At 40.3% G+C, this 24,347-nt stretch overlaps 1 protein-coding gene across 1 annotated transcript in view; it reads right to left on the reverse strand.

Moving 5' to 3' along the window:
* The window catches only part of zranb3 (zinc finger, RAN-binding domain containing 3), a 320,504-nt gene that overhangs the window by 88,363 nt on the left and 207,794 nt on the right, over positions 1 to 24,347 (reverse strand). The window contains exons 15-16 of the mRNA XM_034175776.1: positions 22,377 to 22,540; positions 876 to 980 (exon numbers count right to left, since the gene is read on the reverse strand). Of these exons, the coding sequence (XP_034031667.1) occupies positions 876 to 980; positions 22,377 to 22,540 (269 nt within the window). The remainder of the gene's footprint in view (positions 1 to 875; positions 981 to 22,376; positions 22,541 to 24,347) is intronic.

Consider the following 24,347-nt stretch of genomic DNA (forward strand, 5'->3'; position numbering starts at 1 on the left):
CCCCCATTGAAGGATGCCCTTGCAACTCCAGTTGTATTCTCCAGATACAACTGGAGTTGCATGAGGAAGGCCATCTGGCCTATAAATTGGGCCAAAATATCAAGTCGATCTATCCTGGATCAACTGTGGTGACCCCCCCAATTTTTTACATCCTGGATGAAGAAATTGTCCAAAGCCAAACTGGGAGGTTTTACCATATATTCACTTTTTTTTTTTTTTACATTATGTCAGCTTTACTGTTAGCTTTATGTTCAATCAGGGAATAACCCTGTTGTGTCTGATGATTTGCGGGCATTCATGCTGGTTATATGGTCGCAAATGGAGTTTTACTGGCGATGTGTTAGCAGAGCCGGTAAAACGGATATTTGTGACTGTATAACAGCATGAATGTCCGCAAATCATCAGACACAATGGGGATACTCCCATTCTAATCCAATTCCATCGTTTGCATGGTTTGTGAAACCCTCAGTACGGCAATTTACAAATTTTTTAATCGTTTTATCTCAAAATCCCACCAAAACAGATGAAATTATAGAACGTGAAAGTTAAAGTCAGAGGAATTCCATGTTAAGCCCTTGATTTTATTCTTTTTTATTTTTCTGTTCAATGACCGATTACAAGGATAGTGTGCACATTTCCCTTGTGGTAAATGCACAAAAATCACATGCACATTCACACACATTCCCCTGAATATATCGCTCTCCCTCTACTCTCTCTCACTCACACACACACACACACACACACACACACACACACACACACACACACACACACACACACACACACACACACACACACACACACACACACACACACACACACACACACACACACACACACACACACACACACACAACCTAGTGGGAAGGGCAGACCTGTATTCGATTTTCTCGGCGCCGGCTGAAGGCCTCAGGCAGGTCGTCCCAGTTGGTTAGTTTGATGTCCAGAGGGATGAAACTCAGGTTCAGCGGAGCGCCGTCCTTACAGAAGAAGAGGCAGAGAAAAATAAGAGCTCAAAGGAGAAACACTTGCTATTACAACTACAACCTATTATCAAAACTTTAAACTAGACCAGCACTTGGAAGACACATCTTTTAGCCAAGGTACAACAATTCGCTAAAACAGGATCACTGTCAGGTTACGTTTGTGAATGATCAGTCAAGCAAATGTGTATTAAGAAAACTGTCACTCTGAGAAGTCAAAAACCATTCTTGTATTGTAAGTGATAATTAAAGGGGCACTTTTTGAAGTGCAAAACAGTACCTCTAAAATCCTAGCTTTCATGCACCATTTCAAAACCAAAACTTAACACAGAATTAAAGGAAAATAGGCCCCAGGGGCAGTTTTGTTTTGAAAATTTAGAAAAGAGCACCTCTTTGAATCCTGTATCAAGAGCTGGATCCTCATCAAAAATTAACAGGTTCTAAGCAATTAATGTTTCATAACAGAAAGTACGGGGGGAGCATTAGGTCTCACCAACCTTCCTCACATTAGTATTGAAATTTGTGCAACTGTTGTTCTAACACTCACTTTGCAACATGTACTCTATAGAATGTTTGCAAGGTATAATAGATACAAACTTTCCACTATTCAGTGAAGGGTTTACTTCATTCATACTTTTTTTTGGGTGGGTTATAATGTCCCACAATTCCTCACATTAACATTGAAATTTGAGCAAATGCTGTAATAATGCAACATGCATTCTACAGAACATCTGCAAGGTATAAATAAAAAAAAATTATATTATTCAAACTCTATAGCAACTCACCAGTGGTGGGCTGATAATGAAAGATGGTCCAATAATGTCATTATTTGGTTACTACTTTGGTCCGCTCTGGAACAGGGTTTTTTTTTTTTAAATAAATGGACTGAATCTATATAGCACTTTTCCATCTGCATCAGAAGCTCAAATCGCTTTACATTTGTGCCTCACATTCACGCAGACACACTCACATGCCGATGTCAGGCTGCTGCCATGCAAGGTGCTCACTACACACTGGGAGCAACTAGAGGATTAAGGGCCTTGGCCAAGGGCCCTTAAGAATTTTCTATTCTGGCTTGGTTTTGAACTGAGGATCCTCTGGTCTGAAGCCCAACGCTTAACCACTAGACCATCACCTCTGAAATACTGTGATATTATTGTACAATGTAACTGTACTATGTTCAGCAGCAGCACCTGCCACACCCACTATCCAACCTGCCACCCAGTATTTTTTCCAATTTTGATTTTTCTTTATTTTATTTAAGCAGTAGCAGCATGAAAAAAAAAGAAAAAAAAATCAGAGAACGAGCTGAAACAGGAAAGTTAAATATAATATTCTGCTGCAGGATTTCTGAAGGCAGTATGGCGTACTTTAGGTGGTTGTTCATACAAAATAATCCTACTTGAAGAAATACACTCCAAGACAGCTGTATTTCTGTATAATCTGTCTGGCATTTTCTATTTCTATTTTTTTTTTATATTTTGTAAAAATTAAGAGGAAAGAAACACTTTTAAATCTAAAAACAATGTTTCGGTAATCAGATAATACCTCTGAGGTGATTTACATATTACAGAGATGTTAGCAATTGCCATTTGAAATGACTTTAGTTTTGTGTCATGTCTGTGATCTGCTTTTTTTCTACAAAATTAAACAACTGGATGAACATCTTCCGAGGCCGGTGATTCCATAATTTTTGCCAGGGGTTGTATACATCTACGCACTAAACGCCATACAACAATCCCCCCACTTTGGTGAAGATGTTTATGCAGTCATTGGGCTGCTAACCATAGATGATGATAAACCATAGCGCGCTAGTGCGTTACCAAACCAAAAGTTAATTGATTTGTTTCAGTACGACATGAATTGTGGTGAGTTCCTGTATCACTTGTTAGCTTCTGGCTTTAAGAAACACTATAAGAAATCACGAAAAATAATTGTGGCAGTCAGTAACGGTTACTTTTTTAGACCAAGCAGAGGGAAAAAAAAAATATGGAATCACTCAATTCTGAGGAAAAAATTATGGAATCATGAAAAATAAAAGAACGCTCCAACACATCACTAGTGTTTTGTTGCACCACCTCTGGCTTTTATAACAGCTTGCAGTCTCTGAGGCATGGACTTAATGAGTGACAAACAGTACTCTTCATCAATCTGGCTCCAACTTTCTCTGATTGCTGTTGCCAGATCAGCTTTGCAGGTTGGAGCCTTGTCATGGACCATTTTCTTCAACTTCCACCAAAGATTTTCAATTGGATTAAGATCCGGACTATTTGCAGGCCATGACATTGACCCTATGTGTCTTTTTGCAAGGAATGTTTTCATAGTTTTTGCTCTATGGCAAGATGCATTATCATCTTGAAAAATGATTTCATCATCCCCAAACATCCTTTCAATTGATGGGATAAGAAAAGTGTCCAAAATATCAACATAAACTTGTGCATTTATTGATGATGTAATGACAGCCATCTCCCCAGTGCCTACCTGACATGCAGCCCCATATCATCAATGACTGTGGAAATTTACATGTTCTCTTCAGGCAGTCATCTTTATAAATCTCACTGGAACGGCACCAAACAAAAGTTCCAGCATCATCACCTTGCCCAATGCAGATTCGAGATTCATCACTGAATATGACTTTCATCCAGTCATCCACAGTCCACGATTGCTTTTCCTTAGCCCATTGTAACCTTGTTTGTTTCTGTTTAGGTGTTAATGATGGCTTTCGTTTAGCTTTTCTGTATGTAAATCCCATTTCCTTTAGGCGGTTTCTTACAGTTTGGTCACAGACGTTGACTCCAGTTTCCTCCCATTCATTCCTCATTTGTTTTGTTGTGCATTTTTGATTTTTGAGACATATTGCTTTAAGTTTTCTGTCTTGACGCTTTGATGTCTTCCTTGGTCTACCAGTATGTTTGCCTTTAACAACCTTCCCATGTTGTTTGTATTTGGTCCAAAGTTTAGACACAGCTGACTGTGAACAACCAACATCTTTTGCAACATTGCGTGATGATTTACCCTCTTAAGAGTTTGATAATCCTCTCCTTTGTTTCAAGTGACATCTCTCGTGTTGGAGCCATGATTCATGTCAGTCCACTTGGTGCAACAGCTCTCCAAGGTGTGATCACTCCTTTTTAGATGCAGACTAACGAGCAGATCTGATTTGATGCAGGTGTTAGTTTTGGGGATGAAAATTTACAGGGTGATTCCATAATTTATTCCTCAGAATTGAGTGAGTCCATATTTTTTTCCCTCTGCTTGGTCTAAAAAAGTAACCGTTACTGACTGCCACAATTTTTTTTCCTGATTTCTTATAGTGTTTCTTAAAGCCAGAAAGTTGCCATTTGAAATGACTTTAGTTTTGTGTCATGTCTGTGATCTGCTTTTTTTATACAAAATTAAACAACTGAATGAACATCCTCAGAGGCCGGTGATTCCATAATTTTTGCCAGGGGTTGTATTCGGCTCGCTCCGCTGCACTATTCAATTTTTTTCCTTGTAAACCTCACACTTTGTGCTTGGAATCCCAGTTTTAATTTTATTTTTCGTATTTATAGCTTTCTGATTGCCCTCAAAATGTCCAAGTCTAAAAATAAGTCCGAACGAGACAGCAAAACGTCTCTTGTTGCTCCTGTAACAGAGCAGAGATTGAACAGAGCAACCTTCGGCTGGGAAGACCACAGAGCTGTGCTGTCTGCAGACTTTAAGCCTTCTTTTGAAAGTTTGTCATCCAATCTGCAGTGCGTGACCATGGTTTAGGCATTTTTTTTCTCTTGAACCCGTGCGCACCGACTTTGATCAGCGTTTAGACCATGTTGACCCCCAAAACGTGAATCTGCTGCAAATCAAGAATTAGCAAACTTTCCTCTATTCAGTAGTATGTTCACCTCAAATGTTCTATTATACAGTAGCATGTTCCCCTCATAAGTACGTACATTTATGCAGAGAACTTCCCAAAAATGTAATCTCATCTATTTCCTAAAGGTTAGGTATGATGTTAATTTCAAGTACCTAGTACATGTTGCTGAAATTACCGTGTTCACAAGAACATGTCTACATACAGAAAGCCTGGGCATAGATAATAATTCATTATGTACAGTGATCTTAGTGACTAACTTTGTTACTTTTCTTCATGAGGCACAATAAGATAATTTTTTTTAAACATGCCAACTCAAAGTAATTACTTTCTCAACAAAGTTGGGGGAAAGGTACAGAATTTTCTCACACACGATTTCTTTTCAAACATAATTGGTTGATTCATAACTTCCAACACAGCAGGTAATTAAAGTCCTTGAACTTTATATGACTCCAGGCCTGGAAAAGAAATAAAATTGGGACATTTGTATGCAAGTTTCTACACAAAATGAATAACTCAAGGAATCTGGAAGTGACTGCTTAATTTGTGTTGGTCTTAAAATCGTTCTGTATCAAAGAGACTGCAAATATATTAATCACGATTGAACTCTTCAACCTCCTCCTCAAACTGCCACCTTGTCGTGGTGGGGGAGTTTGCGTACCCGGATGATCCTAGATAGGCCAAGAATGCTACAGCCTGTGCGGTCGCAGAGGCAAAAACTCGGGTCTGGGAGGAGTTCGGGGAGGCCATGGAGGAGGACTATCGGCCGGCCTCGAAGAAATTCTGGCAAACCATCCGATGCCTTAGGAGGCGGAAGCAGCTCTCCACCAACACTGTCTATAGTGTGGGAGGGGAGCTGTTGACCCTGACTGGGGATGTTGTCGGGTGGTGGAAGGAATACTTTGAGAATCTACTCAATCCCATCGTCATGTCGTCCGAAGAGGAAGCAGAGACTGGGGACTCAGAGGCGGACTCATCCATTACCCAGGCCGAAGTCACCGAGGTGGTCAGAAAGCTCCTTGGTGGCAAGGCTCCTGGGGTGGATGAAATCCGTCCTGAGTACCTTAAGTCTCTGGATGTTGAGGGACTGTCTTGTTGACACGCCTCTGCAACATCGCATGGTGGTTGGGAACACTGCCTCTGGATTGGCAGACTGGGGTGGTGGTCCCTCTGTTTAAGAAGGGGGACCCTCCCTGGTAAGGTCTATTCCAGTGTACTGGAGAGGAGAATTCGACTGATAGTCGAACCTCAGATTCAGGAGGAGCAGTTTGGTTTTTGTCCTAGTCGCAGCACACTGGACCAGCTCTACACCTTCCATCGGGTGCTCGAGGGTTCATGGGAGTTCACCCAACCAGTCCACATGTGCTTTGTGGATCTGCAGAAAGCGTTCGGCCGTGTCCCTCAAGGCACCCTGTGGGGGTTGCTCCAGGAGTACGGGGTCCAGGGTCCTTTGCTAAGGGCTATCCGGTCCCTGTATGACCGCAGCAGGAGCTTGGTTTGCATTGCGGGTAGTAAGTCAAACCTGTCTCAAGTGCACATTGGCATCCACCAGGGCTGCCCTTTGTCACTGGCTCTATTCATTACCTTTATGGACAGAATTTCTAGGTGCAGCCAGGGTGTAGAGGGGGTCCGGTTTGGGAACCACAGAATCTCATCTCTGCTGTTTGGGGACGATGTGGTTCTGTTGGCTTTGTCAAATCAGGACCTTCAGCGTGCACTGGGGCGGTTTGCACCAGAATTTGAAGGGTCCGGGATGAAGATCAGCACCTCCAAATCCGAGGCCATGGTTCTCGACCAGACAAAGGTGCCTTGTCCTCTTCAAGTCAGTGGAGTGTCTTTGCCTCAAGTGGAGGAGTGGTTGCTGTATCGGACTGTCGTGGTGAAGAGAGAGCTGAGCAGCGGGGCAAAGCTCTTAATTTACCGATCGATCTACGTTCCGACCCTCACCTATGGTCATGAGATTTGGCTCATGACCGAAAGAACAAGATCAAGGCTGAGATGAGTTTCCTATGCAGGGTGGCTGGGCGCTGCCTTAGAGATAGGGTAAGGAGCTCGGTCACTCAGGAGGAGCTCGGAGTCGAGCCGCTGCTCCTCCACGTTGAAAGGAGCCAGCTGAGGTAGCTCGGGCATCTTTTCCGGATGCCCCCTGGACGCCTCGCTGGAAAGGTGTTCCGGGCACGTCCCATCGGGAGGAGGCCCCGGGGAAGACCCAGGACACGCTGGAGGGACTATGTCTCTCAGCTGGCTTGGGAACACCTCGGGGTTCCCCCGGAGGAGCTGGGGGAGGTATGTGTGGATCGGGAGATCTGGGCGGCTTTGCTTGAGCCGCTGCCCCCGCGACCCAACCCTGGAAGAAGTGGAAGAAAATGGATGGATGAACTCTTCAACAGTTTTGAGCAAATTACTTAAAGTTTGTGTGAGACAAACCCAAAGTATTGATATGGGATTTATTCAATCTGTATCTGGATCATGAGCTTAATCCTTCACTAACACGAACTAACTTCACTAACAATATTTCAGAAATGGGGCTGTTTTTTTTCTTCACCAAAATAAATTATTTTAGGAGTGTTATTTAAGTAAAATCCAGTAAAATGCACCACTTTTCTACAGTTTTCAGTAATACTAACATATGATTAATATTTGCTGTTTTGGAGAATGGGGCACGACAGTTCTTCAGCTTCCAAAAAGGAATGTGGGGGGGGGATTAAAAAAATTCACTGCACTGTCTCTTTACTAGCACACACACAAAAACTCAGTTGTTCCTAATTTGCCTGATTGTATTCTCCAGCCTGAGTGAGTTTTTTCCCCCGTGATGATCCTCCATATTGGCAACAAGATCCTTTATCAAATACGTCGAGGTTCAACCGCGACTGTTGATGTGGTGTCTTCAAGTATCAGGATAGTCTAGTCATGGTTCTTTGGACATTCTTGACATTTCCCTCATGTTTTCTTGCATTAACAGTTGGTGAGATGTGAGCTTTGCTGTTGAGTCTCCACTGTAACCATATTCAGTCAGCAAGTGACCTTTTGGAGAATGATTTTTAGCTTGACAGAAAACAGAAAATATCACACTAATGCTGTAGTTATGTAACTTTCATACAAACACAGAAAGCGGGTTAGGATCACAAACAATTTCCTTATGTTGTCAAGTAAATGTTACCTTGATGTGTCAGACTAGGTGGGTGTTAGTCGGTGAACATTCTTTGCGTTTTAGATTTAAAAACATACTGATTTACTTTAACACTGAAAACGGAACTGTCAGTGTTTTGAGTTTTGTATTATTGGGGTTTTAGTTTGTTTATTCTCTTGTTGCGATTTTTCTGCGTGGGTCTCTCTGTCTCCGTTTCTCGTCTCTCTCTCTTGGTTCTTGGTGATGGCCATTTCTCTCTCTCTCTGGCCACGCCCTGCTTCTGGTGCTTTCCATGCGCATCTGTTCCTGATTTACTGATTACCACTTGTGGTTTTATAAGCTCACTGGGTGGTTTTGTCCCTCGCCAGATGGTCGTGCGTTGTGCCTTCATTCCAGCTCTGTACCTGCGTTTGTGTTCCTGCCTGCCTCATAGTGTGTACCTGACCTCCTGCCTGTTGCCTTGACCACGCCATATTGCCTGATGATTTTTGTACTGCTGTTTTTGTTGGACTCCCTACTTGTGCTGCACCTCCAGCCACGACTCTGTAAAGCTCATCAAGTTTGCGGACGACACCACCCTCATCGGACTCATTTCGGATGGGGATGAGTCTGCCTACAGGAAGGAGGTGGACCGGCTGGTGACCTGGTGCAGCAGCAACAACTTGGAGCTCAACGCCCAGAAAACAGTGGAGATGATCGTGGACTTCAGGAAAGCCACAGCCCCGGGATTCTTCCGTGAAGAGAACACCTCTCCAACGTGCCAAACGCCAGCGAATGTGAGCATTTGCCCACTCAAGTCGGTTACGACGACGAACTGGAGTCAGGTCAAGACCCCGATGAGGACGACGAGCATGCAGATGAGCTTCCCTGAGACGGTTTCTGACAGTTTGTGCAGAAATTCGTTGGTTATGCAAACCAATTGTTTCAGCAGCTGTCCGAGTGGCTGGTCTCAGACGATCTTGGAGGTGAACATGCTGGATGTGGAGGTCCTGGGCTGGTGTGGTTACATGTGGTCTGCGGTTGTGAGGCTGGTTGGATGTACTGCCAAATTCTCTGAAACGCCTTTGGAGACGGCTTATGGTAGAGAAATGAACATTCAATACACGAGCAACAGCTCTGGTTGACATTCCTGCTGTCAGCATGCCAATTGCACGCTCCCTCAAATCTTGCGACATCTGTGGCATTGTGCTGTGTGATAAAACTGCACCTTTCAGAGTGGCCTTTTATTGTGGGCAGTCTAAGGCACACCTGTGCACTAATCATGGTGTCTAATCAGCATCTTGATATGGCATACCTGTGAGGTGGGATGGATTATCTCAGCAAAGGAGAAGTGCTCACTATCACAGATTTAGACTGGTTTGTGAATAATATTTGAGGGAAATGGTGATATTGTGTATGTGGAAAAAGTTTTAGATCTTTGAGTTCATCTCATACAAAATGGGAGCAAAACCAAAAGTGTTGCGTTTATATTTTTGTTGAGTGTGTATATATATATATATATATATATATATATATATATATATATATATATGTACACACACACATGCGCACACCAGCTGTGCCCAACCCTGTTCCTGGAGGGTCCCTGCCTGCATGTTTCCCAACTCTCCCTGTTCCACTCATATGCAATTAACTCCATCAGACACCACTTTTAAAAAAATCAGGTGTGTCTTGAGTAGGTAGAGGTAGAAAACGTGCAGGACGGGGCTCTCCAGGAAAAGGGATGTGACCCTTGCTGTACTTTATATATATATATATTTCCTAATCTCCTAGTACAGGGGTCCTTAATCCCCTAGTTGCTCCCGGTGTCATGAACGCCTTGCATGGCAGCACCCTGACATCGGTGTACGAGTGTGTCTGTGCGAATGGGTGAATGTGAGGCATCACTGTAAAGTGCTTTGTCTGATGCAGATGGAAAAGCGCTATATAAATGCAGTCCATTTAAAGACTAATGATTCAATAGATTACAGCCAAATGTAATGGTTGTGATCATAATATAGCTATTTCATTTATGAATTCATATTTCATAAACACTACAACTAAGGGAACCTACTTAAATACTTAACTACTGCTATTTAGGAGATTTTGTATACTTCAATAAATTAAGTTAATACATTTACTAACATATAATTTAAGTATGTTAATTTTGGGGAGTTTTGGATATATTCGAGTAGCTTTATCCACAGGGATTGTGCTAATAATAACAACAACAACAACAATTTTATTTATATAGCACTTTTACAACATAAATACAAAGTGATGCACAGTACAGGGTACATAATTAAAACATTAAAAAATAAGAAAACCAAACTAAAATGATACAAATTACACACCTCAGTAAGTGTAAACAGCCAAGAGCCGTTTAACTGAGTGCGTTTTTAAAACCTGCACTGAAAAACTATTCCACATCAATGGTGCATGAAAGGAAAAAGAGCTGCCACTTACTGTCTTCCTGCTAACCTTATAGGCACATAACCATTCAATATCTTGTAGCTCAGGAGAAAAACTAACTGAAATGGCATCCAGTGAAATGAGGTAAACCAGTCAAATTTTAGCTGCACTCTGAATCATCTTAAGTTTAAATGCAAAAATAAAACATTACAACAATCTAATCTGGAAGACAGAAAAGCATGAATTAGAACCTCAGCATCCGCCATCAACACAACGGGTTTAATCTTTGCAATGGTGACTTCCTTAATGTGCACATAAAAAGACAGACTGATTAAAAAAAAATCACGAAGATTGTAAACTGTTTCATTGTGTTAGATCACACACACACACACACACACACACACACACACACACACACACACACACACACACACACACACACACACACACACACACACACACACAAAGAGAAAATGAAGTCAAACAGGTTTTGTATCCTATTATACATCTATAATATAATAATACTAAATACATTAAATCATACGTCATACAATATTCTATAAATTAAGGATAGATACAATCCAGATCAATGTAGGAATTATGACACCAGTGTGCTGCCTGATCCCCGGTTTGTAAGGGACAAAAAAACATCATTTTACAACTGGCTGCTGACCTGGTTCAAAGCCAGGTGTGTTCCAACAAAACTAACAAGAAAGCCAACACAACAACCCAGTTAGAAACCCCAGTGGATGTAACTGGAGAAAATGCACATGAGACAACATTTGCCTGCTGCCTGACTGTAAAAGACTGTTCAAGAGAATACATTTGGAAACTAGACTTGAGTTTACCACAGAATATGATGTGCCTGAGCATTTAGAACCCTTCAGCTGATGTGAGGTACATCATGACCGGTGAATGAACAGCAATCTATTTCCCCAGAAAAAGTAGGTCAAGGCCACCAGTCTTCAAGAGGCTTCTTCTCCACTCCAACATGCATCACTGGCATTACTATACTGAACATCCCATAGCTAGTCCAGGTGATACTGCGTTTTTGGAATTACTGACCAAGTTGCCCTATTTTCCCAAAAAGGAGCTCACCAATATTCAGCAGGCTACTGGTCAATCCCAAAATGCATCTCAGACAGCAAGATGATAAAGATATGTTGGCGTTTTCAGGTGATATTGTATTTAAGTCACTATTCACCAAGTTCCCATATTTAGAAGATTTAAAAAAGGCTTCAAAAGGCTTGTGGTTCTAAAATATATGACTTGCATCAAAATCATGAACATCCCCATGTTTACATAGCCACATGAAAATTCAGTAAGGTATATCTTCTCTACTGTACATTCCAAATCTAAGGTGGAACTCTACTAGTGTATACTAAGGAACACCTAAATATCTTTCAAAAAAGGAGTAGAGTAGAGCCACTTAGGTGCCTGGTCTTGAGACCCAGGGATGGTAGGTTGAAAAGATTTTTTATCCCATGGGAACTCTCCCTACCTACCTAAGCAGCTCAAGAATATGGGCAGCATGTATGTAAGTGACATTTACACAATCAGGGCAGTAAACAACATATATAAGAAATATAGTTACTACATAATATTATAGGAGTCATCTCTTGAATTCTAAGAGTTCCTACAGGAGAAGATTGTAGTATACATTTACATAGTCTGTAGACTTGTTGTAAAACTAAATTATAGCTAGTAGACTAAGCTATAAATCTGGTTATGTTATTATATAAACAGAAGCTAAATAAATGGTAAATGGACTGCATTTATATAGCGCTTTTCCATCTGCATCAGACGCTCAAAGCGCTTTACAATTATGCCTCACATTCACCCCGATGTCAGGGTGCTGCCATACAAGGCGCTCACTACACACCGAGAGCAATAGGGGATTAAAGACCTTGCCCAAGGTCTCTTAGTGATCCTCCAGTCAGGGTGGGATTTGATCCGAGGATCTTCTGGTCTCAAGCCCAACACCCCAACCACTAGACCATCACCTCCCCCGAGCTATGATGTAATATGTTTTAGGTTTCTATCTAAAGTTCATCCTGCTAGCTAGGTTATGGATTGCTACTATATAGGAAGACAAATTCCATACTCTACATGCTTTCTAATGGAAACCCCAAACTTACTATATACTATTTATTGATATCTATTAAAGAACCCTTTAAACTGAAGAACCATTAAAAGGCTACACCATGTAAATTTAAAGTGCAAATCCCGAAAGTAGGCTAACTATAGCCAGATGAGCTATCGTTAATTTAGCCGTTAACTAGCCTAGCGCACCTTGCTAGCCAACAAAGTTGAACAAAGCTGGTAACTGGCATATAAAGCACAATAGTGTTGCGTCACCCTACAATAACGATCGTAACAACAAATACATATAACAACAAACGCAAACAAAAGTGTGTATTAATGTTAGCTTCCCAAACAGAACTGACTATGTTGTTAGCTATGACAAATGGTGCTGCAGCCAGCTCGATAAGCTAAGGTTAGCTGCTAGGTTTAGCTAATTGTAAACCACTCCTCCCTGTTCCTTCATCCCTGCATCCTGTACATGTTATCACTAATATAATTTTTTAATTGTTTTCTTTTCCCCTTCTACTGTGTTTTATTTTGTTGTACTTTTATGGTAGCTCCTTGAGATTTGCTTGTCAAATGTAAGGCGCTTTATAAATAACATTTATTATTATTATTATTATTATTATATTTAAAAAAGAACAAAAAAGAAGAAGGCATTTGCATATATTCACAACCATAAAGCGTGTTGAAATGTATATGGAGACAAGATATAAGTACTGCAGTGAAAGGATACTGTTAAGGAGAGCTCGGGGCTCGCGGCTGCAGCGACACGTAGGGCAGGGTAGCCCGCAACTGGCTCGATGGAGAGGGATCAATTCCAGGTCAGCTAACGGTGACAGTGGTAGGCCTGGGTATCACTTTCGGTGGCAAACTCATCACAAGAAAATCAAACAAAAACAGTAACCTAAAAATTAACAGAGTGAATAACAGGAGGACAGATGACAGGATGATAAGAATACCCCCTTCGCTGACAGCTGAGGGGTGGGAAAACTGGACTCTGAAAATACCCAAATTGTATTTAAACCCACTTTGTAAAGATGAACCATCTGAACACAGTTCATGTAATTTCATAGGCATCAGTGACTGGATACATCCTATTGTTTAATTCTGGACTCGTCTCAACTTCAAAGGGGTGAGCAGAAATGTTAAAAATGGACATATATGTCAGTGGAAAGGTATCTGTACAGTTGTGCTGCTCATAAGTTTCTATACCCTGGTAGAATTTTTGATTTGTTGGCCATTTTTCAGAGAATATGAAAGTTAACACAAAAACCTTTATTTTCACTCATGGATAGCGGTTGTGTGAAGCCATTTACAACTGTTTTAAATCATAATGACAACAGAAACTAACCAAATGACCCTCAAACACCTCAAATTGGTGTTAGAGGAAGACCGAGCCACAGTGATACCGCACCTTGTGAGAAATTCTCAAATCAATCAACACTGAACACAAAGACAGAAAGAAACACAGAACTGAGGACATCACTCTCCGTCCACCCACAGAAGTGGGACAAGGGCAGAAAATTTTGCTTATAATTAGGAGCCAGAGAACCAGGATTGTAATTAGGTTCACTATGTTCTGTAGTTTAAATTCTTTAAAAAAAATGCAGCTATTTTCAGCTAAGCAATTAGAGTCTTTAATGAGGAACTTGCAGAACCTGAATTCAATTACATTTAAGTTCTACTGTGTCACTACACTTTATTCTTCATTAGTTGCCATGGCAATTCCTATGGTAACCAAAGAGCTCGTTAGTGATATTGTTTTCTCTATATTCTGATGTATGTACACTCCTTTGAAGAAAAGAAAGCTTCTTTTGCGATAGTGCAAATGGACTAATAAAAATAAGGATTATGAAGCTTATAAACAGCGCACAAACAAAACATTCACAAGAATGTCTCACCATGAGTAGGTAAACATACTGTCCTTGTAGGTAACTACATCATCATTATAAAAATAATCCCAATCGGGAACATTTTCCCAGCTATTATTGCTTCATTAGTACTAGCTGCTGCCAAATTGATGCCTGAGGAGCCACTTACTCTCAATATGTCGCTCCACTGAAACAACACAGACTGTGCCAAACACCACGAATACTTTAAAAAACAACAGGTGGTACAGAAACATTCAGGCAAATGCCACAATCAAGATTTCAACTACAAGAACCACTGTGGTAATTGAGATGGTGGATGTGGAGGAAATGTACAAGACAGGGGAAAGGATGAAGTTTAAAGGTTAATACCCGTAGACAGCCAACACATGGACTTGAAGATACAAATCAGCATTAGGGAGTATTTCCTGTGCTGCACCCTCAGCGCGCAGAGGCCCACATGTTTATTTGGATTATGATAAAAATAAATATTATAGAGCGTCAGGGGAATGGTGGAGCGGCTTGTGCTGTAACAGCATGGAGAAGGATTAGAGCTCTGCAAGATGTGATTGAAAAGAAGCGTGCTATCCTCATCATGACCAACCTCACAGGAAAAGCAAAAGGTAAGAAAGGGTTCAATCCAAAATGAGATCTTTTTTTTTTTAAAAACACCAGGTCCTATTTTAACCACACGATGTTATATAACTATACATAAAATACACAGATATAATACAACTATCTGTATATTCATGCTACGAGCGCAGAGTGACAGTCCTGGAAATATGGCACAAGAGTGTAGCCAAAGTAAGATGGTGGCTTTTAAATTGGAGCTCATGTTTCCAGAAATTTTAAAAGCTTATTTTCATCACATTTTCCACCATGTTCCTGACATTATTTTTGAAATAAAGTCATGTTTTGTGTAGGACATACAGTACTGTACTGTATGTATGTAGCTTTTTATGTTTATTATTTTTTTTAAATCAGATTTTCAATAAAAGACCAAATTTCAAGTTTCCAAATGTTCACATAAAATAGTAACTTTGTTTACATGACAACCTGCCCAATATCGAGTAGGTCCTTTTTTTGCCACCCAAACCTGCCCTGACCCATTGAAGCATGGACGCCACTAGACCTTTGCCGTGGTATCCGGCACCAAGATGTTAGCAGCAGATCCTTCTGTTGTTTCAAACTGCACGGGTTAGCCTTTGCTTCCCAAGTGCATCAATGAGCCTTGGCTGCCCAAGTGCCCATGACCCCATCGCCGGTTCACTGATTTACCTTCCTTGGAACACTTTTGGTACGCATTGACCACTACACTCTGGGAACATCCCAGATGTTCTGGCCCTGTCTTCTAGCTACCACAATTTGATCCTTGTCAAAGTCATTGAAATCTTTATGTTCCCCCATATGTCCTGCTTCCAACACGTGAACTTTGAGGACAAAATGTTAACTTGCTGCCAAATATACCATACCCACTCACAGGTGTGTGCCACTGTAATGAGAAAAATTAGTGCTACTGACTTCACCTGTCAGTGGTCACAATGTTATGGCTGATTGGTGTACCAATGTTTTTCAGATGAAGGAAAAATCTGATGATTTTGTAGGTTAAAAGAGCATTTTAAAACAAGGCCTGAGCATTTTTTTTTCACAGTACTGTCTTTTTATATATATATATATATATATATATATATATATATATATATATATAGTTAAAGTACTAAAAACAACAAGAAAACAAAGCACAATGTTGCCCAGATATTCAGAGTCATACCCAAGTATCTTACTGAATGAGTATAGCACAGTACTGGTACAACACTGGTAATCCTGGTATGTACACGACCCCCCCACCAACACACACATACACATTCTCCTGAGTGACAGCAAATCCTTGAATAAAACAATATTTTGTACAGAAATTGGACATAAAATTCCTAATACTCCTAATATTTCTCATTCCAAACCTGGTTATAAATCTTGCTTTGATTTCACACTGAATAGCCCCTGTGTGAAATCCACCCCTGGTCCAGGATTATCCTGATGTGGCGGCTTTCCAGCCAGAATTCCTCCAGTTTATCATTTAAACGACAGCGGGGAACATTTATCTTTGCAGCTTATTGTCTCAGCCACATGTACACATTATTTGTCTATTGTCATCAGGGTGGTATTCCATTGGTGATTCAGTTTACCGTTCTATGTTAAACCCATCTCGTGTGTCATCTATGTTTAGGTGGAAAGAATTTGATCCCTCATGAATGAAACAAAAGGGTGTAAGCATCAGAGTGAGATCAATACAGGGGTCTGTTGGCAAGTGGCACTCAAGAAGAGTGGCAAGAATGCTTAGGAGTGGAATCAGACTGAGGTTAAACTATAGTTTGGGCAGGCTGGCTGGAGTAGAAAGTTCAATGATGCATGCAGCTCAGTCATTTGATTGCATTGCTGAAATTCCTTGCACACAAGCTCCCTGCGGATGTTCCACGGCTGATTTAAAACATCACGACTGGTTGTCCACATTAACGTTTCTGTTCCAGTGCTTTTGTTTCCATCTCCTTGCAGACATATCTTGATTAGGTGTTTCAAAATGAAGCGACTGGGGCTTGTTAGAGCATATTTGTGACTTTATAGCTGATCGAACACCCTTGTATTCCCTCAGCAGTCTGTAGTCTTCTGTCATTACAACCTCCACCAGGAAGGTTACATTTTTGCCTCTGATGGTCTGTTAGCAGAATTACTCAAAACCTAATGAGTCGATTTTTATGACACTTGTTGGAATTATTGGTTGTTATATGATCTTGAACCCATTACATTTTGGTTGTAATGTGGATGCAGATGCAAAAGATAATTTTGACTCACCCCCAAGTAATACCTTTGGCACACATCTTGATTACAAATTGAAAATCTGATGCACTCCATCTATTTTTCCTTTGTTTCTAAAATAATTTAATTTGGCACCATTCAACAAGCAGATTATGTTTTAACACGTTGGTATGTTAGAATGATTAGTAACATGAATTGATAGAATTCTATTTAGGTGTGGGGAATCTAAAAGAAATTCTATAAAATTACAAGATAAATACATTTTTAATTCTGCTGCACTTCAATATTTTATGGTTCTGTTTGACACATGATATTGTAAATAAAATTGATACTGTAGCTGTTTCTATGTTACACAAGTGATTACAATATGTGACAGCTGGCGTCAACTTTTTCATTTCATGTTTGAATAGTTTTGGGGCGGGGGGGGGAATTCAACAATTTTTGAACATTAATAAAACTCTGTGAAAACCCTACACATGTTGAGAATTCATTTTGTTGTAGATGATTACCTGCAGCAAGAAACTTGCGGTTATTTTTACATTGTGTTTTCCCAAAATAAGTTTTTGCCACACGTGTGTTAGAGCCATTAATGGGCATTATTTGTAGAATAGAACGATCTGTACCTGGTGTTACAGACCTAAAAATGACATCATAATGGCGCTCCATGTCAACCACATGGAGTTTTACCTAGTTGAATGTGATACAATTAGACATGATGGAATTGCTGACCAATGTTCATTAATATTTTAAGATATGCCTACTTTTGTCAATACATATATGTTGATTTAAAATTTGATGGCATGTGTGTCACATGAAAGAGAAAAACCACTGATCTTCTTGAAACTACACCTCTAATATTTTGATAATTCCTAAATCTTTAAGTCCTATTAAACAAAAGATTATGAATGAACACTGGAAGCTTTTTAGCCCCTTTTATTTCATACAGTCCCAATCGTATAGCAACAAATGCGTATTGACTCAACAGGGTGATTGTTCTGGTAAAAGACAAAAAAAAAAAAAGAAAACAAAAAAAAAAAAAAGGTTATGTTTCAAGACTTTCTCTACTTTGGTCTACAGTGCTTAACCTATAATAGCACACCACTGCACGTTTTCAAAGCCTGTGCTCATCAAAGCTGATTTCCAGGTTGTAGATGAATGATTAAAGTCTTTAATCACTGGTTAAAAGGCTTCATGCTTAAACTCTAACCTTTGTGATGTTGTCTATTATCTCTCATCTGGCTTGTTTGCTAATTGTCTCTTGTGGGATAAGTATTTTAATGTGCCTTTTTAAAACAATTATATTGTCAGCAGCTGCACACTGTCAGAGAGACCAGAACCTCAGTCATATTTTCTGTTTAAAAAGAAAATTAACATTCTGTTCCATCAAACAATTGCAGATATGCAATTTCATATTAAAAAGCTATTGAAAACTCTACCTGCCCTTTAGATTTTACATATCTTTTATCGCCTGAGAACAGGAATAAAATGATTAAATCATATATTCCACATTTCATTTACAAAATATGAAGCAAAATGCACTGAAGAAAGCTCCTCTTTCTTGACAGTTCAGCACAGGTTAGATTTGCTGTATTCCATCCTCAAAACGACTGCAGTCCTGCGCGTCGGTAACCGAAACCTTTAGCCAAACATGTAATGCGATAATAGCACAATGTGCACTGCCAGATCACGCTTAGCACTCATCCTACAAAGAAATGTATAAATATAACACTGAATCTCTGCTTTCTCTCGACGAATGGCTCACTCACTGTTGCATTAGCAGATTTAACATTTAATTCAATTTGGTGAATCACATTTGGCGGTGGGTGGAGCACTATTCTTACAGCGGCTTCACTTAGGGAGGAATGCGTTTTTACATAATCATCTGCTGCAGCCTCAAAAAGAACACAGCTAAAACAGCTCACAGCGTGGGGTCTTGAACGATGTTCACTAAAAGCTTCTCTTTTTTCACCCCCATTTCAAGCTTGAGGTTGTAGATTTTTGTTGTCCTTTGTGCTGTTTCTTCCTTTTGGCCCAGATTCAATGCTGCAGGCAGGCCTACACGCTAGATCCTTTACACAGATTGTAAAACAACAGGAAAAGAGAAGGGTGTCGATACAGAACAATCAATAAATGACCTGCTGATGCCAGTAACGGGCAGAAAAGACTTAACAACTGATGCTACCGGCTAGTGCAACATTAAAAACATGGACAGCTACACGGACAACTCAGTAACTCTCAGGCTGGACATAAACCGAGAGGGGGCTGAATTGTGTATTCAATTGTGTCACAAGTACACATAATGCTTCAGAGATGATACCTGTATCCTCTGCACCCCCCCGCCCAAAAAAACAGAGTTGATGAAAAACAAAAAAGAGCAAAAATCAAAGAAAACAAGAGCAATCTGACATTTCTGACATCCGCCAAGGGTTGACAAGAACTTTACCTGGAATCGGATTCTACAACACAATGCAATAACTGCATGCTGATCCAGAACAGTCCAACTGATCACAATGTTGCAATCTGTATTTAATTCACAAGCTGAAACAAAATAGTATCTTCCTGGTCTTGGTTTTACATCGTGACAAATCCGTGAAGTAATTTTGACGTAATCCTTAAAAGTCTACAAAGTGAAATCCTGATCCAGAATCCGGATCCAGATCACCTCCAAAATAAAATTCTTCCCAGGTCTAATACCAATGTGTGGTGAAAAATCCATTAAGCAGTTTGATGTAATCCTCAAAATCTGATAATGTGAAGTGTACAAATTGAAATCCTGATCCAGAATCCGGATCACCTCCAAAATTCATTGGCCATACCTTCCATGGCCTAATATCTACATGTGGTGCAAATTTGGTGAGAATCCGTGAAGTAGTTTTGAAGTAATCCTTACAAGCCTATATAAAGTGAAATCTTGATCCAGAAACGGATTCGGATCACCTCCAAAATTTTATGAAGTCTTCCATGGCCTAAAATCCATCTGTGGTGAAAATGTAATCAAAATATGTGCCGTAGTTTCGATGTAATCCTGTTAACAGGCAGACAGACAGATGAAAAAAATAAATAAATGCAAATGATTTTATTACGCCCTCGGCGGACGCAAAAGGAAAAAGCCACACTTGAGCTCCTGGTCAGAAGGCTGGTGGTCGTTTTAACTGGAGGATTTCATGGTTCCACTAGTTTCTTCGTAACTGAAACCAGAGTTGGACAGAATCCAAATTGCATTAAAAGTGTGTCTGAACTGTAAGTGGATGGAACCGAATCTGTAGCACACGCTCTATAACAAGTGTCACACATCAATTTTGGCTGTGTCCAAGGACACACTGCTAGCTAGAGGACATATAGTCTGAACACTGGTCACATAAGGGGCTGGATTAATGCTCCACATTGCATAAGGGCATCAATATCATAGCAACCAATCAGGGTGTTACCTGCCATCAACTTTAAATAGGCGTGCGTAAGGCACACTGTGCCAAGGGACAGAATGGACACAAGGGAGATTTGTGGAGACGATTTCTATTCAGGAAATGGACCTGCAGGGACTGAGTGAGTGAGCATACCCTACATGTGGAATAAATAAAGTGTCACCGGAATTTACTGTGATAGTCAGCTTAACGCCTATGTAAATACTGCATTCTTAAATACCCGTTACCCTTCTGGGGGAAGTGTCAGGTGGATATCACCCATGAAGATGTAGCTGTGGCATGCAGAACCTTTTAAGGTTAGCTGAGAGCTATCTGTGCAGTTGGCATGCTCTTTCTTTGTCTGCTATACGGTTGGAGTATGAAGGTTATATTCCCTCTCATTATTCAAGAATGGGGCGGCACGATGGCTTAATGGTTAGCACTGTTGCCTCATAGTAAGAAGGCCGTGGGACTGCTTCCTGCCTGGTCCTTTCTGTGTGAAGTTTGCATGTTCTCCCTGTGCATGCATGGGTTCCCTCTGGGTGCTCCACCTTGCTCCCACTTCCAAAGACATGCAGGTTAGGTGAATTGGAAACCTATTGATCATAGGGCTGAATGTTATTGTTTGTCTGTATGTGGCCCTGTGATAGACAGGCGACCTGTCAAAGGTGTACCCAGCCTCTTGCCTGATGATGCTGGCTGGGATTGATCAGCTCCCCCTGTGAGCCATAATTGGAATAAGTAGGTGTAGAAATGGAATGAATTAATGTTCAAGAGTGTGGGCTTTCAGTATAAGAACTTAACTTATGAATTTCACTTGTTTTCTTAAGCCTAGCATGTCCTAAAGTGTATGTGTGTGGTGAGGCCACTTATGGAATCTGCATCTGAGTGCTGCTCTCATAAAATGGTACAAAGCCCCAGCAACAGACTTTAGACCAGCTTTTGGGTGTTGTAATGCATAAATGCTTTCTTGTAATGGCCGACAGAAGTGTGAGAGCTTTTCACCTGACCACATGACAATTACAGATGAAGACTGCCACAGGTGCATAGATGAATACAAATTTATTTGGCCTTCACAGGCTGTGAAAATGACAACTGTTTCAGGTGGAAAATAAAACAGAAATGACACTCGCATTGCACTGTGCGCTGTTTTGCACATGGCGAAAGATAGGGCCTACTGTGTCTTATGCCAGACTCGCTGTCAGTTCGTATCATGCAGTGTAATAACTGCAGTTCAAAATACATTTGTGAGGTGGGGCAGAGAAGTTGAACTGTGAAGCACAAAAGAAAAGAGAGTGGTCTTCACTTCATTAAAAGGCTGTTTAGTTTCTTTCCTCCAAAAACCTTTGGAGTCAAAAGTTTGCTGCTCGTGCCGGTGATCACTTAATCACTGTCATTCTGGATCAGGTCTCATTGCCCTTTAAAGGTAACTATCCATTTCAGGTCCAGGTATATTTCCCACTTTCAGACTGGCTGCTGTGAAGACCTCTAATTGACACACTGGATAAACTGACTGCAGCTGAAAGCTCTAACACAACCAAAATCAAAAGAAGCTGTATGCAGTGACTGGCCAGACTTTACTTGGGTTTCCATATCATTAAGAAGAACAACATGCTATGTATTTTATGTAAAGCTAAATTTTGTCTGCAACATGGCTTTTTTTCCTTCACTACTATGCACACACTGAGGTTAAAGGATTATAACAATCCTCCTATCTGCACCACCTCATCACAAAAGCAGAAGGAAGAAAAATCAGAGTTGAGAATAATTATCAGAACGTGTCTGCTTCCCTTCTGAGACGACTCTAATCATGATTCAATATGCAAAAACAAACACAGGCAGCGGTACCTTGGAGTACAGATATATTCGGTCTGTGTACTGGCTGGCGCAGAACTGCATCCCCGGGTAGACGGGTAGAGAGGCGCTGGCGTCATCTCCATCAACGGCCTCATCATCGACATTAGCATCAACGGCGGCAGCAGAAGAAGACAGACACACTGCAGGACTCTGATCTACAGGGAGACAGGAAGAGGCTGACTAATATCTCACTCTCACTCAGTATATATTATTGGCTCATTATTGGCTTTCACAGCTTTATTGGTACTCGTGCTTGCTCCTCTGGTGATGCAATGACTAGCACAGACATTAAATTCCAGAAGTGTCTTAGATTTATTGCACAGCTCAATACTGAGAAGCTATAAAATTTGTGGCAGAGATCTGAAATGTGTACATATATAGTGGATGCATGAACATGTTGCCTCACATTTGTGTGCTTTATTTTCATACTGTATAAAATTTTAAATGAATAGAGTAAAGCTATTATATGACATTTTCATATAAATGTATAGATTCTGCTTTTTACCATCAGCCGCTGATGTAACAATTAATGTACCTGCTCAGGTCTAATTGTTATGTTTTTAAAAGCAGCACTAGTTGGTTGTTTAGAATAAATACGTGTTAACAACATTAACATGTATTAGACTGTCAGGACTCTCATTATAGATATCCACATTTTATTTCTCACTTTACTAAACTCTAGTATAACATATCTGCAATTATGCACTTGCAGTCATAACAGTGATGCTGTAAATAATGCAATTAAAGGCATCTACAATTCAGCTTTAAGTAGCAGGAGGTGGTAATGGTAGAAAATATAAATATATTTTTTTAAATATGCTTACATCCACTTCAGAGATTGTGCATTGTGTAATTTGGGAGATATTTCATATAGGAAGTGGGTGTCTACCATGACAAAAACTCCCCACCCCACGCAAAAAAGAAAACTGCAATATATACTGTAATTTTAACATCTTTCGAAATATTAGAATGTAATTGTTTTGACTTCATGATTAGTTTTGATAAACCCTGCATTGAACACAACATTCAAGTTTATGATATATAATGCTCCTGACTTGGTAGTACTTGTTTTAGAGAAGACACAAAAGCTACATAAGTACTGATATTATTACAGTGATCATGCAATTACACATGTAATTTCAAGTCATAGCATGGCAAGTTGTAGTAAATCAAGTGTCATGGCCAAGCCAAAAACAAGATTTCAGGCTAAAGAATTTGATAAAACCTTTGACAATGGCTTATGTTTTTAAAGTTTTTGAAGAGCATGGCCTCCTCCTAAATTCTGTTATTCACACAGTGTTACTGAAATAAAACCTTCGTGAAAGAATTGTGTTTATAAAGTTTTTGAAGAGCATGGACAAACTTTACACATAGCGGAATAGCCAGATAATTGAAAATAGACCATACTTTGTTACATTCAAGGGGTGGGGGGGTTATTTTCAAGATATAGGATTACTTTTGATGCCAAAATGCTGGTATTAATATTGTGAATCATTTCCCAAGTGGATGTATTGAAATTCTGACTTGTGATTTTACCACCTCCTGCTACTTTAAGTCAACAAATTCTTAAAATTTTCATGCATAGGAAATGGACAAACATTAGCCGCTCTGTGTTCTCGCATCAAAAGACCCTTGTGATAATGTAAAACTCTCCTGAAACACAGGGGTGTTCTGTGGATATTGCCTTCAATGTTAGGATATGGCAACTAATGCTAGGTTACAGTTATGTCAAAAGATGGAAGTCGCGACTGGAAATGCAGTAACTAGTGAGTTAAATGCCTCCTTTGCTGTGTTTTCTCTTTTGGAGTAAAGACAACTACACAAATATGTGGGCCACCAGAGAGACCTCATGGAAGAGAACAGCACAGAATGTACATTAGTGTTTCAAATTACCGTGCTGTGCAGCCAGTGCAGCTACCACATTAGGCAATATAAGTGAAACCAGCTGATAACATATTACAT

This window comes from Thalassophryne amazonica, chromosome 1 (assembly GCF_902500255.1).
Source record: "Thalassophryne amazonica chromosome 1, fThaAma1.1, whole genome shotgun sequence".
Taxonomy (NCBI): domain Eukaryota; kingdom Metazoa; phylum Chordata; class Actinopteri; order Batrachoidiformes; family Batrachoididae; genus Thalassophryne; species Thalassophryne amazonica.